At 42.1% G+C, this 19,789-nt stretch overlaps 1 protein-coding gene across 1 annotated transcript; it reads right to left on the reverse strand.

The window, feature by feature from the left end:
* Positions 1 to 648: 648 nt before the first annotated feature.
* Positions 649 to 19,783, reverse strand: TRIB2 (tribbles pseudokinase 2). The gene is made up of 3 exons (XM_026845795.1): positions 19,361 to 19,783; positions 15,048 to 15,340; positions 649 to 1,885 (listed from the first exon to the last, which is right to left on the reverse strand). The coding sequence occupies exons 1-3, from the start codon at positions 19,628 to 19,630 to the stop codon at positions 1,417 to 1,419; spliced, it is 1,032 nt and encodes a 343-aa protein (XP_026701596.1). The 5' UTR covers positions 19,631 to 19,783; the 3' UTR covers positions 649 to 1,416.
* Between the last annotated feature and the right edge of the window lie 6 nt (positions 19,784 to 19,789).

A 19,789-nucleotide genomic window follows, 5' to 3' on the forward strand; every position in this document is an offset into this window, starting at 1 on the left:
CAAATATTTATGCCAAGAGATTTCAATATCATACAGCAATATAAAAGCAGTAATAAAAACATTTGCCAGTCTAAATCAAATAAAGCTATCTAGAAAAAGAAGCTAAATAAAAAGTTATTTAGGGACAGAAATACCTGAACAGAAAAGAAGTGTGTTAACTACAGCATGTAACATGTCATCCCAAGTCAACCCGTAATTGAAGTACTGGCTTAATACATCACTACTGTGACATTTTCTTCAATAAATAGAATAAGTCTTGACAATACAAAAGGTGCATATTACTGTGTATGTTTCAAGAGGAATATCTGTAATATAAATGTTCAGCTTATTAATACCCTCTTATTTCTTATTCTGGACATAAACAAAAATCAAACCCAAACAATTATTTTCCCAAGTTGAGAGGAATTCAAAGAAAAAAAAAAAACATAATACTCTTCTTCAATAATAAAGAGCCCTCTATTTACATATGGGCCAGTCAGTTAAAGAAGAGATCAGTTCTCAGATAAAGAAACGATTAAGGGCTTTCTGCCCTCTCTAGTCATATATGTGCAGCATGGCAGATATGGAAGCCAGTATCTCATATCTTTAAAAAAAAAAAAAGTTATACAGTTTTCTTCTTCTTTTTTTTTTTTTTTCCCCTTTTTTTTTTTTTTCCCCCTATTATAGCAGTAATGCATCTGGAAGTTCGAGTTATAATAGCTTCCTGCAACAAACCATTTGACACAAAACAGAACAGCTTGTTAAATGACAGTTACTTCCCCTTAAGGGAACAAAGCATTAAAATGTCATTTCCTGACAAGAGTATTAAGTAGTTTATTTAGAAGAAATGAGTTGAAAATAGCTATCAAGAGACATGAACTGAAATTTTGTTTGTTTTTAGCACCCACTTTTCATGTCCGTCTTTGTGCACCTAATTTTTTTCTTAAATTAATCCCATTAATTATTAGACATCCGATTAAAAAAAGTGTTAGCCAATTGTACTTTCCCTGAATAATGGCTGAAGTTAAATATCTAACAGTGCGATGCCAAGATGTGAGCTGAGGCAAAAAAGTTTCTATTTGTCGTGAGTTACCACTATTTTTAATGGAACAGAAACAGGAGTGATACAGCTGCACCAGAATTGGCATGTGCAGTCTCCTTGGCTCCAAAAAGGTGAGAAGCTACAATTGCTCCATGCTGCCTTTTCTCCTCCAAATCAATCTAACCTGATAGCAAGCTCCCCCCGCCCCCCAATCTGTCCCCATGCTACATTTGTTATATTAGCTCCATGTGGAGGTTCCTTCTCAATCGGAGGACCTCTGAGTGTCTTTTGCTACCAAGCTAGGCTGATGCAGGATGTGATTTAACACGGTCAGGAAGGGCTCCTTCATGTGTCCATCTCCAGGTTGTGTACCTTCTGAACACCAGTCTGTGTGCTCAGTTAAAGAATGGGTCCAAGTCTTCTTCCATGTTGACATCAGGCACCAGCTGATCTGATACTTCCTTAGCACCATATCCTGAATTTGATACATTAAAATCTGTAGAAAACCATGGATGGTCCAGAATTTCCTGTGAAGTCAGCCTTTCCGATGGCTCCCGACGCAGTATGCTACGTATGAGGCATTTTGCCTTAGGGGATAGAGTTTCTGGAATGTTAAACTGCCCACGACGGATCTTGCTGAAGAGGGAACTGGGCTCAATGTCATGGAAAGGATAGCGTCCAACTAGCATGGTATAAAGCATGACACCTAGACTCCATACGTCCGCTGCTTTGCCAGAGTAGCTGCCATTTGTGTTCAAGATCTCTGGACTCACATAGGCTGGGCATCCATGCTTATCAGAGAGAGAGTCATCATTTCCTCTTAAAATATAAGCATCTTCTAGGCTTTCCAATTTCACTCTAGTCCTGTGGGAAAAAAAAAAAACACAAAACCATCAAGGTAAGCAAACATCAAAACACAAATTCCTGGCCATTAAAATTATATGTTTATAATAATAATACTCTACAAAATTCAACAATCACTTAAGTGCATCAGTTTAAAAAACCTACTCACAGCACTTCTCACAGATTATTGATACTGTCTCTTCTATACTGGTCAGAGATATTAGGGACATATAGGGGCTACTGCCACACACACAACTACAATATTTTTAAATACAGTTATGTCCAGTAAGCTCATTAGTAAAGTCTTAAAAAGATAAAAGTAATTGCCATATTCATGTGTTTGGTAAATTGTACATAGACATGAATTCCAAAAGAAGACAAATCTCAAAATTCTTTCTGTGTTGGCTGCACCATGCCCAAATACAAGCTTAGCCCTAAGTAGACAAGGTTATTTTGACAATTTCACATTGGTGTGGCACCTGTAATTTCACAAGGTTCAAGAGGAATAAAATGGTTCCTCTGAGCCTAAATGATCCCTCTGACCCACCAAATTTTTTTTGTATCCCGGCATTAAGGAAAAGCAACTCTAACATAGACTTCAGTCTTTCTAAATAGACCTTCGGGCAAAGGGAGATCAGGTGAGCTGAATGCCACCAAGATTAACAGCAAGCTTATCTCCCCAGCCGAACCAGAGGAGCTTCTCATGTTGGAATGAACAGAGAGCCTAGCAAAGGGCTTGCAGAGAGATGACAGGGATGCCTTATCTAGACTGTAAACTCCTATTCACCTGCCAAGCACTGTGAACTTGCCATTGTGCTGCAGTAATTATCTCTGCAAGAGAATTTTCTTCCCTTATGGATATCTCACAGGAGAAGAAAAAATGATGCCGAGTTGCTTGCCACAGCACTAGATGAACATAACCTTTCTTTCCTTTTGATTCTCACTGCTAGCATCCGTAACTATATTTAAAAATCTGTCCCTGTTAAAGGCATCCAAAAGGATTACCAACTACTCTTTAGATTATCTGCCAGCAATGGTTGGTTTTGAGAGCAGAATCACTACAATGTGCCATGACTTGTCCAGTGCATGGAGGAGTGACCTAGCCCTAGCACAGACATTCTTTTCAGCATCTCAGGATCATAACTCAACTCCGGATATTACTGTCCTCGTCTCTCAACCTCAGTGGTCTGCATCATCACTCTTAGCCCTGTGTCATGGCCATGTTCCCATACCACAGACATTCACAGGCAGGGACTGAACTTCATCCCAGAAAGCACAACTTGCTTTTCTTGACTAAAGCACATCATTTAACAGGCATTAAAAAAGACAAGGAGAGCCCTGTTTCTTAAATGTTTACTGAAGACAACACTGCTTGGGCTTGAGCTGCAAAAGACAGCTGGGCCAGTTTTGGCTTAGACTTGGTTCCAGGGCAGCTCAGTGCTATCTTCTTTGAACCAACAGAAGAGCATTTTACTCTGTGGAGTACTCCAGCGGCAACGGTGCCATAAACTCTCATAATGACACTTGGACCTTTTCAACAGCTAGCGACGTTTACTAGCAGAGGTGAAAGCCCCTTTGGCAACGTGCCTCGAATCAAGAAGTCATAAATACAGAATTCAGTATACCTGGCTCCCAAGCAGTGTGTCAAGGCAGCTCCTTCTCTCCTTAAATAGGCCAGTGTTTTCTCCTCCAGTTCGAATGCTGATAGGGTTTGCTCAACACACCTGCTTCCTGATTAATTACCCATTTCCAGACTAATAGCACTTCTCCCGGTGATGGACAACCCCCTCATTATCACTCAAACAATACTTCACAGCAGCAATACCTCACACAGGAAGCTGGCTGCAAGGAGAAATGTAACTACAGTTATCAAGACCACAGCAATTTCCCTCTGTTCACAGCTCAGAGGGTCCAAAACAGGAGAAAGACTGGAGAAGAGCCCTTTCACGATGCTCAGCTTCGACATGTTCCTGCACCTGCACAGCATAGGAAGAGCAGTGAGGAGAAACGCCCAGAGAAAAAAAAAAAAAAAAAAAAAAAAAAAACAGGTGGAGAACAGAGAGGAGGAAATGAAAAGGGAAGGCAGGGACATGAGTTGTGGTTCCATTTGCATTGCCCACTTCAGTTTTTCCATTGAAAAGTGTGTGTAGCAATAAAATGGTGAGGCCAGCTACTCGAACATGCATTAAGTCACTGAACTGCCAGACAGGAAAGCATCGACTCACTGCTGCAAGCTAACAGAAGCAGAACACACACACAGGGAGCGGGGCAGAGCATGCTATTTATAAACAACTTACAGAAGGGAATTCACCCCACACACACACTCTCCTGCCATCTCAGTGTCAACAGCACAGGGAAACGCTGTTTACTCTCCCACCCTGTTTTACATTTCTGAGAGTTGCCAAAGAATTTAGAGATACAGTTCAACGAGAAGCTTCTATATTACAGAAAATTATTGGAATTCCCTCTTATTTTCTACAATGGACGTGGTACAAAACCATGAAGAGGAGACTGCAAGATGTATCAAAAAATAATCTTTTTCTCCAAGAGGAGAATAATTTCTTGATAATAAAACAGAAGCAGCATACAAAAGCCTTATTCCCAGCCTTGCTTTTCTTGCAAGGTGCTGCAGGGTGCAGCCCGCCATGCATGCTACAGCGGGTTTTGTTTAAGCAAGCAAATGGAACAACAGCTGGCCCTTATCTGCCTGCTCCTCCATAAGCCATAGCCAAATGAAGCAAACACTCAAAACAGGTTTTTTACCCTGCTGAGTTGACAGGCTTTGAGGAAACAAAAGGTCCCAAATTAAACAAAAACACAACCTTCAGTTCTCCTCCTCCTCCTCCTTCCTTGCTAGTCCCGAAACCCTCAACCAGTAGCACCCTCACGCGTAACGTGCAGGTGGTTGAAATGGCTGCTCCGCAACCAGACGGTGCTACAGTGCAGCACTGGGCACGCCACTCCGCAGGTACGCATTCCCCTCACAAACTGCATCTCTTGAGCACCTACTGCCAGGTACACAGCCTCAGCATGACTTCCTCCCCCTCCCAACTTCCACCAGAAGCAACTCGGGTGTTCCTGTTTCATTTCTAAGGTTGGATGTCATTGCAGACGGTGACAACGCAGGTTTTCCATCCTTACAGCAAGGAGAAGGCAGGAGTAAGGGAAGGGCTCGCCGGCACAGCAGCAGCAGCTTGTCCGCTTGGCGCAGCCAGTGCACAGAAGCACACGCGAGCTTTTGCTGCCAAGGGCTCTGGCTCAGCTCTGCCGGCACCCCTCACTGCAAGCCAGCACCGGGGCTGGGGAGACCCACCCCAGCCTGTTTTCACCCATGACAGATGACTTCATGTACCTCAGCCTCGCATACAGCACACAGTCTGTAACCATAATACAGTCGGGTAATATGCAGGTGCAAATGGCAAGTCTCGCTCCCCTTTTTACAGTCATTTCACGTTTTTTCAAGCAATCAAAAAGGATCAAGCCTGGCTCAGGAGCTGCTATTTCCCAGCACACGGCACCCCATCTCTGCAATAAACAGCTTCCAGCTCTGGCTCGCCCTCCCTTCCTTCACATTTCAAGCATTCCCTAAAAGAGCTCTGTTTTCTGCAAGCCGAAGAGCTTTTTTTAGGGGGGTTGGAGGGGAACAGGAAAGAAGGGAGTCTAAATACACAGAAACGCAGAGACACGCTGGATGAGAAGCAATTTTTCTCTCCCCCACACACTCTCAGAGGAAGCACTGAAATCAAATATCCAGGAAAAAGAATAAAAGCCAACAACAACAAACAGACCCTCAAAATCACAAGTAGTTTCTGAGAATACAGATACAGCAAAGAGTGGGGAGTGCATCCAATTGCAGAGTAACCAGACAACCCTATATTCAACACTTGGCAGGCAAGGGGCAGACTCAAAACCAAACACTGAGATGTGAAATCACAATCAGCTTTGAAATGCCTCCCATCACATAGCAGAAAAAGGACAAACAAAAATAATTCTTTTTTTTTTTTTTACAAGTCACATTTCTAAAAAACTCTCATTCTCTAAATAATTAACTCACATTAGTCAACTGAAGGACCCCCACAAGAGAAAACAAGTTTTCCAAAAGCATCAGCATTTGAGTTCGACCATTCAAATGGTTGCAACAAAATTAATCCCTAAAGTTCAAATGTAAGCTACTGCCAAAGCCGGATGAGAATCACTTTGTACACATACTGTAGGCAACAAAGACTTTTGTCAAGGCTTACGTAATTACTGTACATAATTTCAAGTTTTAATGCAGACCCTGAATAAGCACTTGGAAAAAGAGCATTATGCATCTATCAGATCATTGATAAAACACTGCATTAGTCTAATGCATTAAAAAAAAATACAACCCTGAATCATGGCTATTTAAAAAGGGGAAGCTATTCTGCCTATGAATGCTTTCCCATTACTGGTGAATGAAACCACAGAAGTGCAATCAGAGGGCAGCAGCAGCACTCAGACGGGAAATGCGTCTTTGTCCCCATAGAAACCGTCAGGGAAACCCATGAAAAACAATACCACTCTGAATTTCTTATCAATATGCCATTCATTACTTGACTGCATTCAGACTTTGCTCTTCAGTAATGTAACAAAACCTAATCAATTAAATGTCTTCCAGAAGATTCTTCAATGCAACCTCCTGAGTTAGCACCCAATGGCTTTGTTGCACATCCCACACTTTTTTCAGAGTGATTCGCATTATTCCACCCTGCAGAGCTTAGGGGCTACTGGCAAACTGCTATCCTGCCTTTTGACACCAAAGCCAGGGCTGTAAGAACCCGGTATTCACACTTGCTCTCCAAAAGCAAACACAATTTCCATACCAAAATCAGTGGAATTATTCAGAGGGCTCTAAGCTCATAAAGCAGAAGAAAAAACAAAACCTGGAACATTTAAAGCAGAAATACTGACTGAAAGTCTGAGTGTTTCAGAGGAAAATATCTCCAGTGCAATGAATAAACAGTCAGTAGTAAAGGAGCTCATGCTGGAATCAATGAAAGCAGTTGCTTCTAGTCTGTCCCTGAAGCCATCTGTGTGGGAAGTAACACCTGAACCACAGCTGAGCCACCGTTACCATTATGGAAACACTAACTGCAGACCAGACCCACAATTTTAGTACAGCATCATCCCCCAGATCAGCTGCTTTGGGAGAAGATGGAAGAAGCCATCCTGCTATGAATACTCCAGGTACACCATCCACTTGCTATTCAGGTTAGGTCAAAATTAGATGATCCAGATTTACAGATTCTATATAGCAACTTCATGCTTCCAGAGATCAGAAAACCACTGTCATCGCCATCTGAATTGCGATTTTAATGACTGCAGGTAAAGTGGAAACTTCTAAAGGGAAGAAGTGCCTCACAATGTTCCCTCCTACATATAAAAAAATGAAGGCACCCAAGCAATGATATCTCATATTTCAACATTTCTCTGACTGAGGCCAGGAAAGCCTTTCCCTAAGTAGAGCACTGAAGCCATCAACTGCCCAGTAGATCAGGGATTGCTCCTCTGTGGCCAATAATTTACAGGTCATTTAATCCAGGTCAGTTGCTAGCACCCCATCATAAAGATGGGACCAGCACAAACGAAATCATGCCATCAGAGTCACAGGGACAGAAAAAAAAAATAAAAGGGTAGCTCGACACTGAAAACAGTTATCTTTTGATAATTGATTTTTTTTTTTCTTTTTTAAACTAAGGAAATCTCTCCTAAATAATGCAGAACTACGCTGCTGTTGTGGAGACAGTGAGATGGGGAAGGTGGCTAATGAATCCTGTGCAGATGATTTGCAGCTTGGTGCAAAGACTCATTCTGAACTCAGAACTACCCGATCTCCTCCGGGGGTGGTGAGGCACACAAGATCAGAGGGGAAATGTTATGCCATCAATTTAAATCCTGCTCCTTTTAGTGTAAGATCCCTTCCAGTGCATAACAGCACACAGCCTAGGAGTTCACTGCACAACATCCTACACAACTTCAGGGGGGAAAAAAAACCCAAACCGTGCACAAAGGCTGCCAGACAAACCGTCTCTTGCATAATGAAACAGGCTCAAGGATATGTTTCGAAAGACAACTGGGACTTGCAGGCAGCACAGGTTTACAGAATGAATCCTGTTCCTAAGGGAAGATTCCCTCACTGGTACTTCCGCAGAATAAGGAAGCCTCTAAAAATTACATATCCTCCACCCTTCCTCCGAAGGGATGCTACAGGCACACTCAGCCCTGCCCCGCATCCCCTTCCTGATGTGCAGGGCCCAGCAACTTAGGGCTTTTAACTTGTTTCAAACTGGTTTACTTTCTACAGTATTCCACTTTAAAAAATGCTTGAGACCACCCTCTTGCACACCTCCAGGAAAGGCTGGGACCCCAAAGACCTCAACTTTACAACACTCAAATAGGATTGCTGGGAACAGCCTGTCCTGTACACCATACACTTCATTTCTTCCATGCCCTTATTGCCTAACACATTCCCCAAAAAGTAGGTAGGTAGTGATGTGTGTTGGGGTGCAGGCTCTGAAATTCAATGCAGACCCTTCCATAGAGGGGTTCAGTTACAATACTGAGAGGAGTCCAGTATTTGATAAGCATCGGGCTCAGAGCAGCTACTTTACCTCACTTTTACCTTTTTAGATCACATAGAAGGTCAGAGTTTTAAAAGGCTCTGCTGGCAGCTGTATACTGTGTTCACCATCTTTTCTAGCTCTTTTCATACAATGCATGGTGAAGCTCCATAGGAAAAGGAGACCAAGATTTTATTTTGTTAACATAACTGCATGTTGTGAAAAAAGCATTACATTTTGTGAGCCTGAAGTGGGTGCTCCGCCCCTCTAAAGCAATGCCATTATTTCACAACCCCACTGGAAACCTTTTGTTTAGATGTCTGTAAACCTGTCTCCAAGGAGTACAAATCTACCGAAAAGCAGGTGCTTAAGACTAAATATGCCCCACGTTGGCTCCTGTTTACAATTTCAACTTTTCCTCTCCCTCCCAAGCCTGAAGAAATCTCACAGTGTGATAGCAACGACAACTAGAAGAAAAGGCAGCAGAAGAATTCCACCATAACAGTCCACTGCAGCTGATGCTAGCTGGGCTCCCTGCCTCCCCTCCTCACCCCCAGCACAGAGGTCCACAGAAATCTTCAGTCTCCACTCAAAAGTCAACATGGATATTTTGCACCAACACTATGAATGGAGGTTTTCAAGTCTTCAAAATGACCAGCTCTTGAACTCTTAATGCAAGATGTCTCAAGAGACATCTGTTTCCCAGGACTGCAAAGCACCTATCATCAGGGAGATCAATCCCGTGACGGGCATCTCGTGTTGGGCACGCACCCATGCCAACCATGTCTGACATTACAGCCAACATGTAATGCAGCATTCAGCCAAAGGCACCTCTTGGAAAGTCAGACCTCCTGGCTGGGGAGGTCTGGAAAGACATAGAAACAACCTGCAGCAGTAGAGCCCAGCCTAAAGGCAGGTCCCCAGGCAGGGCTCTCCTCCTCCTCTAAGCATGGCACAGGGCTGCACCTCAACACCACTCTTCAGCAGAGCTAGTAGGTGAGGCTGCAAAGGGGGAAAGACTGAAGAAAGATTGAAAAATAGATACAAGTCCAACAATGAGCCAAATACCAGAAGACAGCACAGTCCATGGGTAAAGCCTTCTGCAAACTTCAGAGGTGGGTACTAACAGCAAAGGCTCTCGCCATTCATGGTCTCACTGAAGGGCCTTGAGTTGACTCAAGGTCCACTGGAGGTCCCCATTCTCATGCCCAGGCCAGCCAGCAGCCAACTTTTTCCTGGCTTTTGCTTTTGTTTATGCACTTAGGTGTAGCACTTAACCTCTATGACCATATAGGCCCTCAGGAGATTTAAGCCCTTCACAGGGCTGGTGTGATGTTCAACATCTGTAGATAGCCTCCTGCGACCCACTTCGAAGGGTACTGCGTACCCAACAAATCCAAAGTGTGCTGCTCCCAGGAACACTGGGAGAAAACAAAGGCTTAGCAACCAAACCACATGAAAGCAAAAGGAAGCACGAACCCTTCTGTAGAAAACAGTTGTGCAACTGCTTCATCCTCTATCCTAAGACTGACAGCAGAGACTTGCTGCTTGTGAAGAAATTTGCCTTCCTCCGCATATTCTATGAATAATTTCTGGGTTGAAATCTGATCTGTGATTCTCCACTATTGAAGAGATTGTGCTCTTTGGTCCTGTGGCCCCATTCAGGGTATTGTGTAGTGCTTAAATGACAAAACAGATGAAGACTGGGTTTTTTTGTATATCTTTTGGTATTTAAAGAGCATTCCTATTTTGCTTGATTGATTTTCTTCCACGTTAGGACTCTAGGACTCAGGGAAAGCGTTAACTTACATCTTCTCTATGGAACTGTGAGTAAAGCAGCAAGTTCTAACATAATGAGGAAAAGCAGCTGACCACATTACAATTTGACAAATGCTGGGGAGGAAACTTACTACTAACTTTTAAGAAAATTAAAGGTCTACTTGGAAAACCATTCTCTATCGTTTTGTGGGATTGGTTTTGTATCACTAGGATTGCAAATAACATAACTAGGTCACCTTAAAGCATCATGCAGTCAAAGCTGAGAAATTCTAAAGGAAAAAAAGAAAAAAACAAAGAGCACCAAATAAATACGTTATGCTAACATGGGCTTTCTAAATTAGTGTATTGTACTGGCTGCATTCCCCTGGCGCAGAGTAAAAAGTGTCAAATTCCATTTATTTTTATTGAATCCTACCTGCCTCATATTTACTCAAAGAATACCAGAAAATTACAATATCTAAATACCAAAATTATTTTAATTTTCCCTTCAACCAGTATGATGAATGTACAAGGTCTTTAAGCTTCAAATATTACGACAGCTAATATTTTAATATAATTAAAGGCTTAAAAATGCACTAAAGAAATTAATAATCCCCTGACAGCAGAAATGTTCTTGTATTAAGAAAACCATTGGAACAACCAACACAGAAATGCTTGATTTAATTCTGAATCTTTGAGGTGGCACCTTCTCAAAGCATCTGCTATATATCAGACTGATGAACTGCTTTATTAGTTATATACTATGAATAGTGCTATTTTTAGCACAACTCAGAAAGCCCTGCCCATTCTGAAACATGGTTATGGGACACCAGTTAGGAGAAGGGCACAGTTGCTCTGCTCCAGGGCCTACTACAAGGGCAGGTTGTACAAAGAAAACTGTAAATACCATGACATGAACACAGCAAAAATAATCAAAAGCAAGAGTCCCACAACATCAGTATTGCCCTGGCTTAATATCCAGGACCAAAAATTTACCAACATGGATGGAAAGAGAAAACATACAAACCCACGTTTTATCTTAGATCATCTCCACTGTTTTGGATTCAAGTTTTATTTAGAAGTGTAAGGACCCAATTTTTAAATTATTCAAGCATCTTACAGGCACTTTAGAAAGTCCAGTGACACCCAGCATGCCAAGTCAGTGTTTTCCATATTTTCAGTGCTCTGAAAATCACTGCCCTCATTTAACGGATGTGCTGCTGCTTGCTAACCCAGTCTTACAAAACATTTCCAGCCATGCTGTAATGTTAGAAGTTCTGCTTCATCAAGATCAGCTGCAGGTTTAAGGAGCTTCAATCTGAAATTTCAATGCCACAAGACTGGCTATTTCACCTATCATTTACAAATGGAACCACAGACACACCTCCCCCCAAAAAACAAAACCCCCCAACCTTCTTTTATACAAAACAAAAAAACCCCATAAAAGACCTTAAGGGCTTGGCAACAGCACACATCACTTTCATGGAATGCAAGTTGCCATATCTTCAAAATTTCTGTGGTTCAGGATTAAAAGAAGATATAGATGAAGTACCCTGAAACACAGACAAATTGTTTTTGTTTGTTTCCACACTGTGGAATTTTGGATTTAATTTTCAGTGCCGATGTATACACACATGAATTAGTAAGATGTAATACATCATCACAGTCTACCTTTGATTTAGCATAAGAGAATGTCACTAGTAAGATTCGGACCCCTACAAAATTCTCAGCACTACCACTATTTTTTTCCACCTTCTTACCTCCTGGTTCATTACAGACATGCCAATGCACTGCAATTCACAACATCCCAATAACACACATTCTTAGCAGTGACATCAGTAGGAGCAAAGAGCACTCATGACACTGCTGGATCAGGAGTCTGAATCTTTGCAAATTCCAGGTGTAATTTAGATAACAGCAATGGGGTGAAAAGAGTTTCAATGCTGTATGCACCAGTCTGCAAAACTCCAGGAGCTCTGATTTCGTATTGAACTACCAGGATATCATTAGGATAAATGGAAGGTGTTGTACTAAGAAATGCTTTAACTTATTTTCTTTTTTAAATGATTGAGACTACATCTGTATATGTCCTTCACATTCCCTCTGGCTCCTCCAGTCTAGCAGCTTTCAGCTAAGAGCAGACAAGTATCTTACAAAAAAAAAAAAAAAGCAAGCAAGTTTTCCATTCATGTGTTTCCTGCATGCTGGATTTCCCATTTTTTCTTCTACAAAAATAAAAACTGTGAGAGTCTTCAAGAAGAGGAAGTTTCAAAGCAGTAGGTGCTAAAGGTGAACTGCAGAAAAACAGACTTGCAGAAATAGTTAAGAACTACTAAGAAAGAGCTCCACTGAAGAACAGGCGACACACAGCAGCAGGGTTCAGACACATTTCTCAAAACATTATTTTCACCTCTTTTCTTCCTCCTTGGGTTCATTACTAGCATCAAAGATCGTGCAGCACCCATCTCCCAGGCAATGCTGCCGACAGCAGCTTCTGCAAGGCAGGCTGCTCGGCACAGAGATCCTCAGCAGCACCAGCAGCCTCGGGGAGACGCGAGCTTGGAGGGGTGCAAGCACCATACAAACACCTCCGTCAACCCGGAAGAACCAGGAAGATTTTTCAGCCTAAATATAGCAGCAGATTGAAAGTGACGACTGATTACAGTCTGATGATCAGAGCATGTGAAAAAAAGACAGTCGCTGGTTAGTTCTATTTCCATCTCACAGTATTTCATCCCTGTTTATTTAGCAGAGAAAGGATTGCAATACCTCTCTACTTACAAAACAACATTGCATCCAGATGAAAACCGCATTATGATTATCTTAAAAATAACCAGCAAGTCCTATTTGACCTTTAAAGTGAATTATTGTATCATTAGAAGACACTGTTCAAAGGTGAGTAACTGTGATTTCGCAGATGACAGTTACATTAAAAACATTCATAAAGGCAAACACTGCTATTATAGTACGCACCACTCTTCTTGGGTGGCTAAAGGATTTGGCCCTGTGCCTTGTGTTGCATTCAGTTCCTAGTAAGCGGCAGGGTAGGAGTTCAAAAGTATGCAGCACAGGCCCACGTCTGCTCCCACTGCACTGCTCTGAGCTCATGCTGCCTTCACTTGAAGCAGCTCTTCCAAGTCCTGTCTTTCACGCAAAACCACACAAGTCTACATATATCTCCAGGAAAAAAAGTCCATTTTAATGTTAGGATGTTATCAACTACAACAGAACACAATCCCCCCCTCAATTATTTTATAAAAGTTTCCTTCTTATCTGAATCTGAGGTGCTGTAATGTTGTTTAATTATTAAACTCAGAGTAAGAGTTGTGAAAATGCAGTTTACATCTGTCTGCTTTGCATTTCTCTCTGAATAGATATTAGGCTAGTTGCATTTTAGGCTTTTTTATCTGAAAAGGAGGAAGGGGTAATCATATATATTGGGGCCACAGTAGAAAAACAAGGAATAAATATTTGCTTTGCAGATAACTGCCTGAAGTAAATTAAGAGGTGAAAATATGTTTTTTTATTTTTCAACTCACAAGGAGATTAAAAGGAGAAGTTTATTTTGCAAAACTCAGCTTGTAATAAAATTTAAGTAGAGAATTTTTTAACAGGATAAACGGTTGTCATTTTTATTTTAAGGCCAGGAACTTCTCTTTCCGGACTGAAATGTGTATTAGGTTTTTTTCTGATTCTCAGATCATGGACTTACTGAGCTTGTAGAAAACTTACGTGCCCCAGCTGTTGCTTAACTTCCCCAAACAGCCCCAAATTGAATTGATAGGCACTGGTTATTTTTAACAAAGCTCTCCAGAACATCTATTTCACTCTGCAACAGTTTGAACAAGCTTTCAGACAACTTATAGGATTTAACTAAAAGGGAGAAACATCTCCCCATCGTTTACCAAGATATGAAGAAGCACAAAGGCAGGCTCTGCCCCAATTTAGTTTCATTTTTTTCGTAATGGCCATCTTCCAATTTAATCCCTCTGTGAAAGCCTGACATTACTCTAGCAGCATTTATTACTCTGGTGCCTTATGTGGAAGTTGAAAGCAAATACATAATGTAATGTAACAAAAAACTGATAACCACAAGGAAAGAGATATGAAGTTTCCACAGGTACAACAGTATAGCTATAGCTCAGCATCAGAAATAGCGCTTCAACAATATACACAGAGCATCCAGCTTTATTTCTTTCCCTGTCTTCCCATGCTCTTCCCAAAATCATTTACCACCCAGTTATCAAGAGGACGGTGTGCAGGGAGGAAATACAAAAAAAAAAAAAAAAACACCCACACAGCAAGGCAGTTGTAGTCTTAGTATGGTGACTACGTAATACTCTCAGAAGCAGCCTCCAAACCCTTGCAGCACAGAAAACAATAAGCTGTCCTCAAATCAGTCCTTCAAAACATTGGTGGCCCTTCCCTCCAACCTGTCAGTGTTAACCACGTGGCCCAGCTCTCTTTAACACAGTGGATCTTTTGCTTCTTTCCTCTTTAAACACCAGCAACATTTACGATACTAGAGCTCTTACACCAGACATCTATACAGAGACTTCCTCCAGGAGACATCCCCTCCTCAGGAATCAGGATGCTCCTCCATGTGGAGATGCAGAGGCCAGGCACATATGCAAACAGCACTCTATACTTAGTTTACTCCAAAAACTAAGCCAGAAGGTAAAATGACACACCCATCCCATGATCAGGTTGCAGAGGAAAGTAAAGGAAGTGTAACACCTTGTGTACCACAAACGAGTGGCACAGTAACAACAAAGGGCACAGCATCCTGTAACTCTGAGTGTCTGACCTCAGACACCCCGACCTGTGAAGTAAGAGAGAATTACCTTTCTTCATCCTTGAAAATAAACTTTCGCAGCTTGAGATCTCGCAGTACCAGTCCACCATCATGGCAGTGTGCAACAGCGGAAGCTATTTGATAGAAGAGTTTGGCTGCCTCCTCTTCTTTAAGCTTCTTGCAGGTACGAACAAACGAATGCATGTCCCCATAGCTCCTTTCAAAGAACACATACGCTTTTGTCTCCCCAAGAATTATTTCAGTGATTTGGTTGATATTTTTATGCGCAGGCAGACAAAAACATGGTGCTAGTAACTCCTGGTAGCAGCCAATATCAAACACCTGCAGAAACAATGACAGTAAAGCCAGGGTTAGCGACATGAAGGACAGTGAAGTTATGGTACATCTAATTCTGTTAACAGAACCATCTCCAAGTACAATTTATGCTACTGCTGAAGCTGCACTGATGTAAACAGGATGTCACAAGCTCACGGCACTGAGGACAAGACAAAACAGACTACATAACCCCACACAGAACATACGCGTAACCTTGACAGGAAAGGCTAGTTTTCAAAACTTGTAGCAGTAATAGTTCCATTAGCCAGTAACTAATCAAATTTAGAACATAATCTGAATTAAGCTCTGAAGACCAGCAACACAGAGGAGCTGGACTCTTAGAAGGAAACATGTTTATCTTCTATCTTCCATCCAAATAAACTCACAGAGAATATGTCCAGTAGCTTTGGATATATTAAATACAGCCTGATCCACACGCCTGCCTCTCTCTTGATTTTATTATCATATTAGAGCTTTAAGGATTTTCAGGTTTAAAATATCATCTAGCACTATTCATATTTATTTCCTGCCTTTCTTTCATCTCTGACAAACAGCAAAGTCACTTTCACTTTCAAAGTCTGTTTTACAATGGCTGTTTATAAGATCAGAAGGACAACCCGGCAAATAGCCCTGCCTGTTGGGAGTGCAGACAAACATCCTTCAAAAAGCAAAGACAAAACCACCCTGAACTCTCCGCATTTCAATCAAGTGCTCCATTAAAAGCAAAGTGTCCCTTTACTACTAAGTATGTTATCACTGATCTTATGAATGAGCTGTAAGAATTAGAAAGACTGCTGGGAAACCCAAATATAAAAAGTTACTATAATCTAGTGATGACGAATGAATCAGTATTTGAGTCAATTGAGAAATGCCCACATTACAAGAAAAAGACTTCATTGAGAATAACCAAAGTCAGTGTGCTAAAAGAGAATACGAGCAAAGTATTGATAGAAGTGATTTTTATTTTTAGTTATAACTGCTCTAGAGGTACTACAAAGCAAGGGATTAGTATTTCCACCAGCATAAAAATTTGATTAATGTGTAACTTACTCTTGGGTGGTTTGTTAATTTGGTAAAAAGAATTTAAGGTAGTCATGTGTCATTCTAACCAAACATAAAAATGAAGAACTGGAATGGGTCTCTAACCACCTGGCTTAAACTGCAACTGTTTTTCTTCCTTTTGTATTCTAGTATTTGTATTCCAATAACGGGTGTTTGTACCCTCTCCTAGAAGCAAATCTCCCTTTCTTTGAAGCTTTAAAAAGCTTTCAAAACTGAGTGAGAGAGATACGGTTCAATCAAAATTTACCTGAGGCTTAAAAACCTGAGTCATTTAACGCTTCAGTGCATAGTCCTAACAAACTCCTTCCGCAGAAAAGGGCCCAAGCCCCAAGAAACTGGGACACTCCCTCCTCACACACCTCTTTCTCCCCCCACCCCATACCTGTGCTGCTACTACTCTGGCACAGGCAAAAACAACCTTCAAGACAGGCTGCCATACAGATCCAACACATTTTACGGGGGGTACATTAGCACTGAGGCATTCTGGTGACAAGGTGCGCCAGGAAAGCAGAACTGGGGTGGGAACGGAATGTTGCTAAAATCCCTGGTGTGTAATTCATTCCAGGGGAGAATTTCATTGACATTTGAATCTCAAAACTCTTAACTACTACAACATAAGTGAATGACACTTCTACAAAGTGGCTGCTATAAAATAAAATAATAGCGGGAATATTCATATAGCTCAAACCCTTATGTGAACAAAAGCCTTTCCAGAATTCTCTCCTAACCAGATTATCCTGATATAAATTAGTTACATTTTGTGGTTCTCAGACTACATTAAACAAGTAGGTCTGGATATGTACCGGTACTATGTTTGAAAGGAGAGAGATGGGAAGTGCTATCACACTGCTACAATCTAGCCCTTTTATAAAGGGCTTCTTTGTATTCCAGCTTTTAAGATCCCTGGCCTCAATTCAGCAAATGTCCAATAAGCTGCAGTTTGATTTAGTTCTTGCTAGGAATTGGAAGTGAGAAGTTACCATTGTTTGGATGCCACAGACTTGAAGCAAATAACAGCGTCTGTACAGTCAGTGGGTGCAGCCAAATGAATCTTGAAGAATCATCACTACGTGTCTGTTATCCAAACCAATGTTTCTGCAAGCAATCTCTAACAGCATCTTCAATAAGATACCAGATAGCAGGTCTTTTAGCCGGAAGGCTACTTGACAAATAGTAGTCATGATACTGCAGGCATTTTAAAGCACACATTAAATTAAGATGAGCTCAGGACTGACAACTGCGTATTCACAAACTAGCAATTCAGGCTAAGATCGTATTTTTGGAGCACAGCTAGAAGTAGTGCCTCGCACATATGGAAAAACTGATACTATTCAAATGTCAGGATCAGCTCAAAAGCATACAGCTTAAAGGGAAGGAAAAAAAATAAACTCAGCTCTTTGTGAGCTGCAGTTATGCTGTTCATACTGTTATCAAAACAGTGCCTTAATCCTGCAAACCAAACAGGAAACAAAGAAGAGCATAGCCCCCGCTTCACTACTTGCTATGCAAGTTCACCTATAATTTCATGCAGAGCAGCAGCTTTGAGGGCTCTGTTTATATCATGAAAAGATGCCAATGTCCTAGAGTGCAGCACTGTACTACTGCAACGAGCAGGGCTTTCATTCTAGAAATTCTCATGTTCTGTTTCAGTTTAGTAACAAAGCATTCAGTTCAGCATGCAATATTAGTCCTTTGCAAAGTCACGGGCCCATTTTTCCCCTAAATGATCACACAAAGTCCTAGGTTGCCTCAACATCAGGTTTTATAACTCAATCAGTAAGCACATTTACATTGCCCTCTGAACTCCAATCTTTACAAATAGCAAACGGGAGCAATTATTTTCACTTCCCTGCTACAGGCTAGTCTGCAACTTCTTATGAATCAAGTATGAGAAAGTATCAAACATTCAGCAATACTAGAATTAATCCCTGGAATACAAATAAACTGTAACATGTCTACTTTTCCATTTTGCAGTTAGTTCGACACTAGAAATTTGCCCAAGATGGCCAAATGGCACAATTCCATATTTTGGGAACAATACAAACACTGCAGCAATGTGTTGCAAGGTTGCAATTTGCTATGAAGTTATAAAAACTACTATTTGGTACTGCCTCAGTTTGCTGGGCATAAGTCTGGCTCGCTACAAACAATGAGAATCGTAATTTAGGAACAAAGGAAAATATTCCCTCAGCCCGAAAAGCAAAAGACATCCCTCCACAGATGTGCATGCATGTAGGTTTCTTTTTCCCACAGCTCACCTTTGAATAGTAGGAGCAAACTGGGAGGAGGCAGAGAAAAGCAGGCTGGCTACAAAGAGTGGGTTAGCTATTTTGTCTGCTCTTCTAAAAACCGTAGGTGTGCAGGTTTTATTCTTGCTCAGTTGTGCAATGGGGGAGGATGCTGTTTGCAAACAACCTCCACGGTGAGGGAACTCAGGCTGATTAACTCGATGTTGATTTTTTTTTTAATATCACTTTTAAGACAAAGCTGATGGCAATCTCCCCCCCCCCCCCCCCCCCCCCGCCGCCGCCACGGCTTCTGCATCCTCTTCCGTACCCCAATTCACAGAATAAGGGACCGGAAAAATCGAGGAAGGCAGCAGGTCCCAACACCTTAAAATTAGCTGGGGATTCCCTACTCCATTTTGAAAAGTGAGAGTGGGGAAGATAAGGCTTTCTCCTGATCTGAACTCACGTTAAGACCTACTTAAAGAACGGCTCTTTCCAGAACAGTATCTCCCGGGTAAGAGGCAGAACTGGCTCCGGGCCACGGCTATAACGTGGCCATTGTCTAGAGAGAGGGAAAAGTTACAGGATGCGCCTTTAATCCTGCCTCCCTGCCTTTTGTTTCTCAACTGTTTAATAATTGAGCTACACGACCGTGCTCGGTCCTCCTGCACGACACGGGAAACCCACGCGCGACAGCGGGCTAGCCCGGGGGGAGAACAAGGAGGAGAGGTATTACCTTGCAGACCAGCTCCTCGCCACTGTGCAGATGTACGGCTCGGAAAACGTGGTCTCCCTCGAGAGGCTCCAACAATAAGTATTTCCCGATGCAAGAAACGCAATGCGACAAGTTCGGGGTCTCCGGCGGGCTCGGCGAGCCTAGATTCGGGCTAAAACTCTGGCTTGGCTCGATGGACCGTATGGACGAGAGCTCCTCAAAATCCTGGGTTTTATTCCGCGGTCTCCCATATCGTGCTATCGTGATAGGGGTTGACCTTTGTATGTTCATGAGTATGGAGAAGACCAGCCGAGACGCTGCACCGGAGCCCTGGCGTGGAGCGCGGTCCCTCGCCCGTCCAGCTGCGGCTGCCTTTGTGTGCCGGGGGGGGCGGGAGCGGGAGCGCGGCGGCGGCGGGCGACCAGCCTCAGCGCCGCGTCCTGGGCACAG

Source organism: Athene cunicularia (assembly GCF_003259725.1).
Source record: "Athene cunicularia isolate RWA chromosome 3 unlocalized genomic scaffold, athCun1 chr3_part1, whole genome shotgun sequence".
Taxonomy (NCBI): Eukaryota; Metazoa; Chordata; class Aves; order Strigiformes; family Strigidae; genus Athene; species Athene cunicularia.

Bases quoted from the DNA above. Each gene is read 5' to 3' on its own strand.
- TRIB2 (XM_026845795.1), bottom strand. From the start codon at position 19,630: ATGAACATACAAAGGTCAACCCCTATCACGATAGCACGATATGGGAGA. The intron at 15,341-19,360 runs GTAATACCTCTC...TTGTTTCTGCAG, and splicing joins GCGAGGAGCTGGTCTGCAAG to GTGTTTGATATTGGCTGCTA. The intron at 1,886-15,047 runs GTAATTCTCTCT...TTTTTCCCACAG, and splicing joins ATTTTCAAGGATGAAGAAAG to GACTAGAGTGAAATTGGAAA.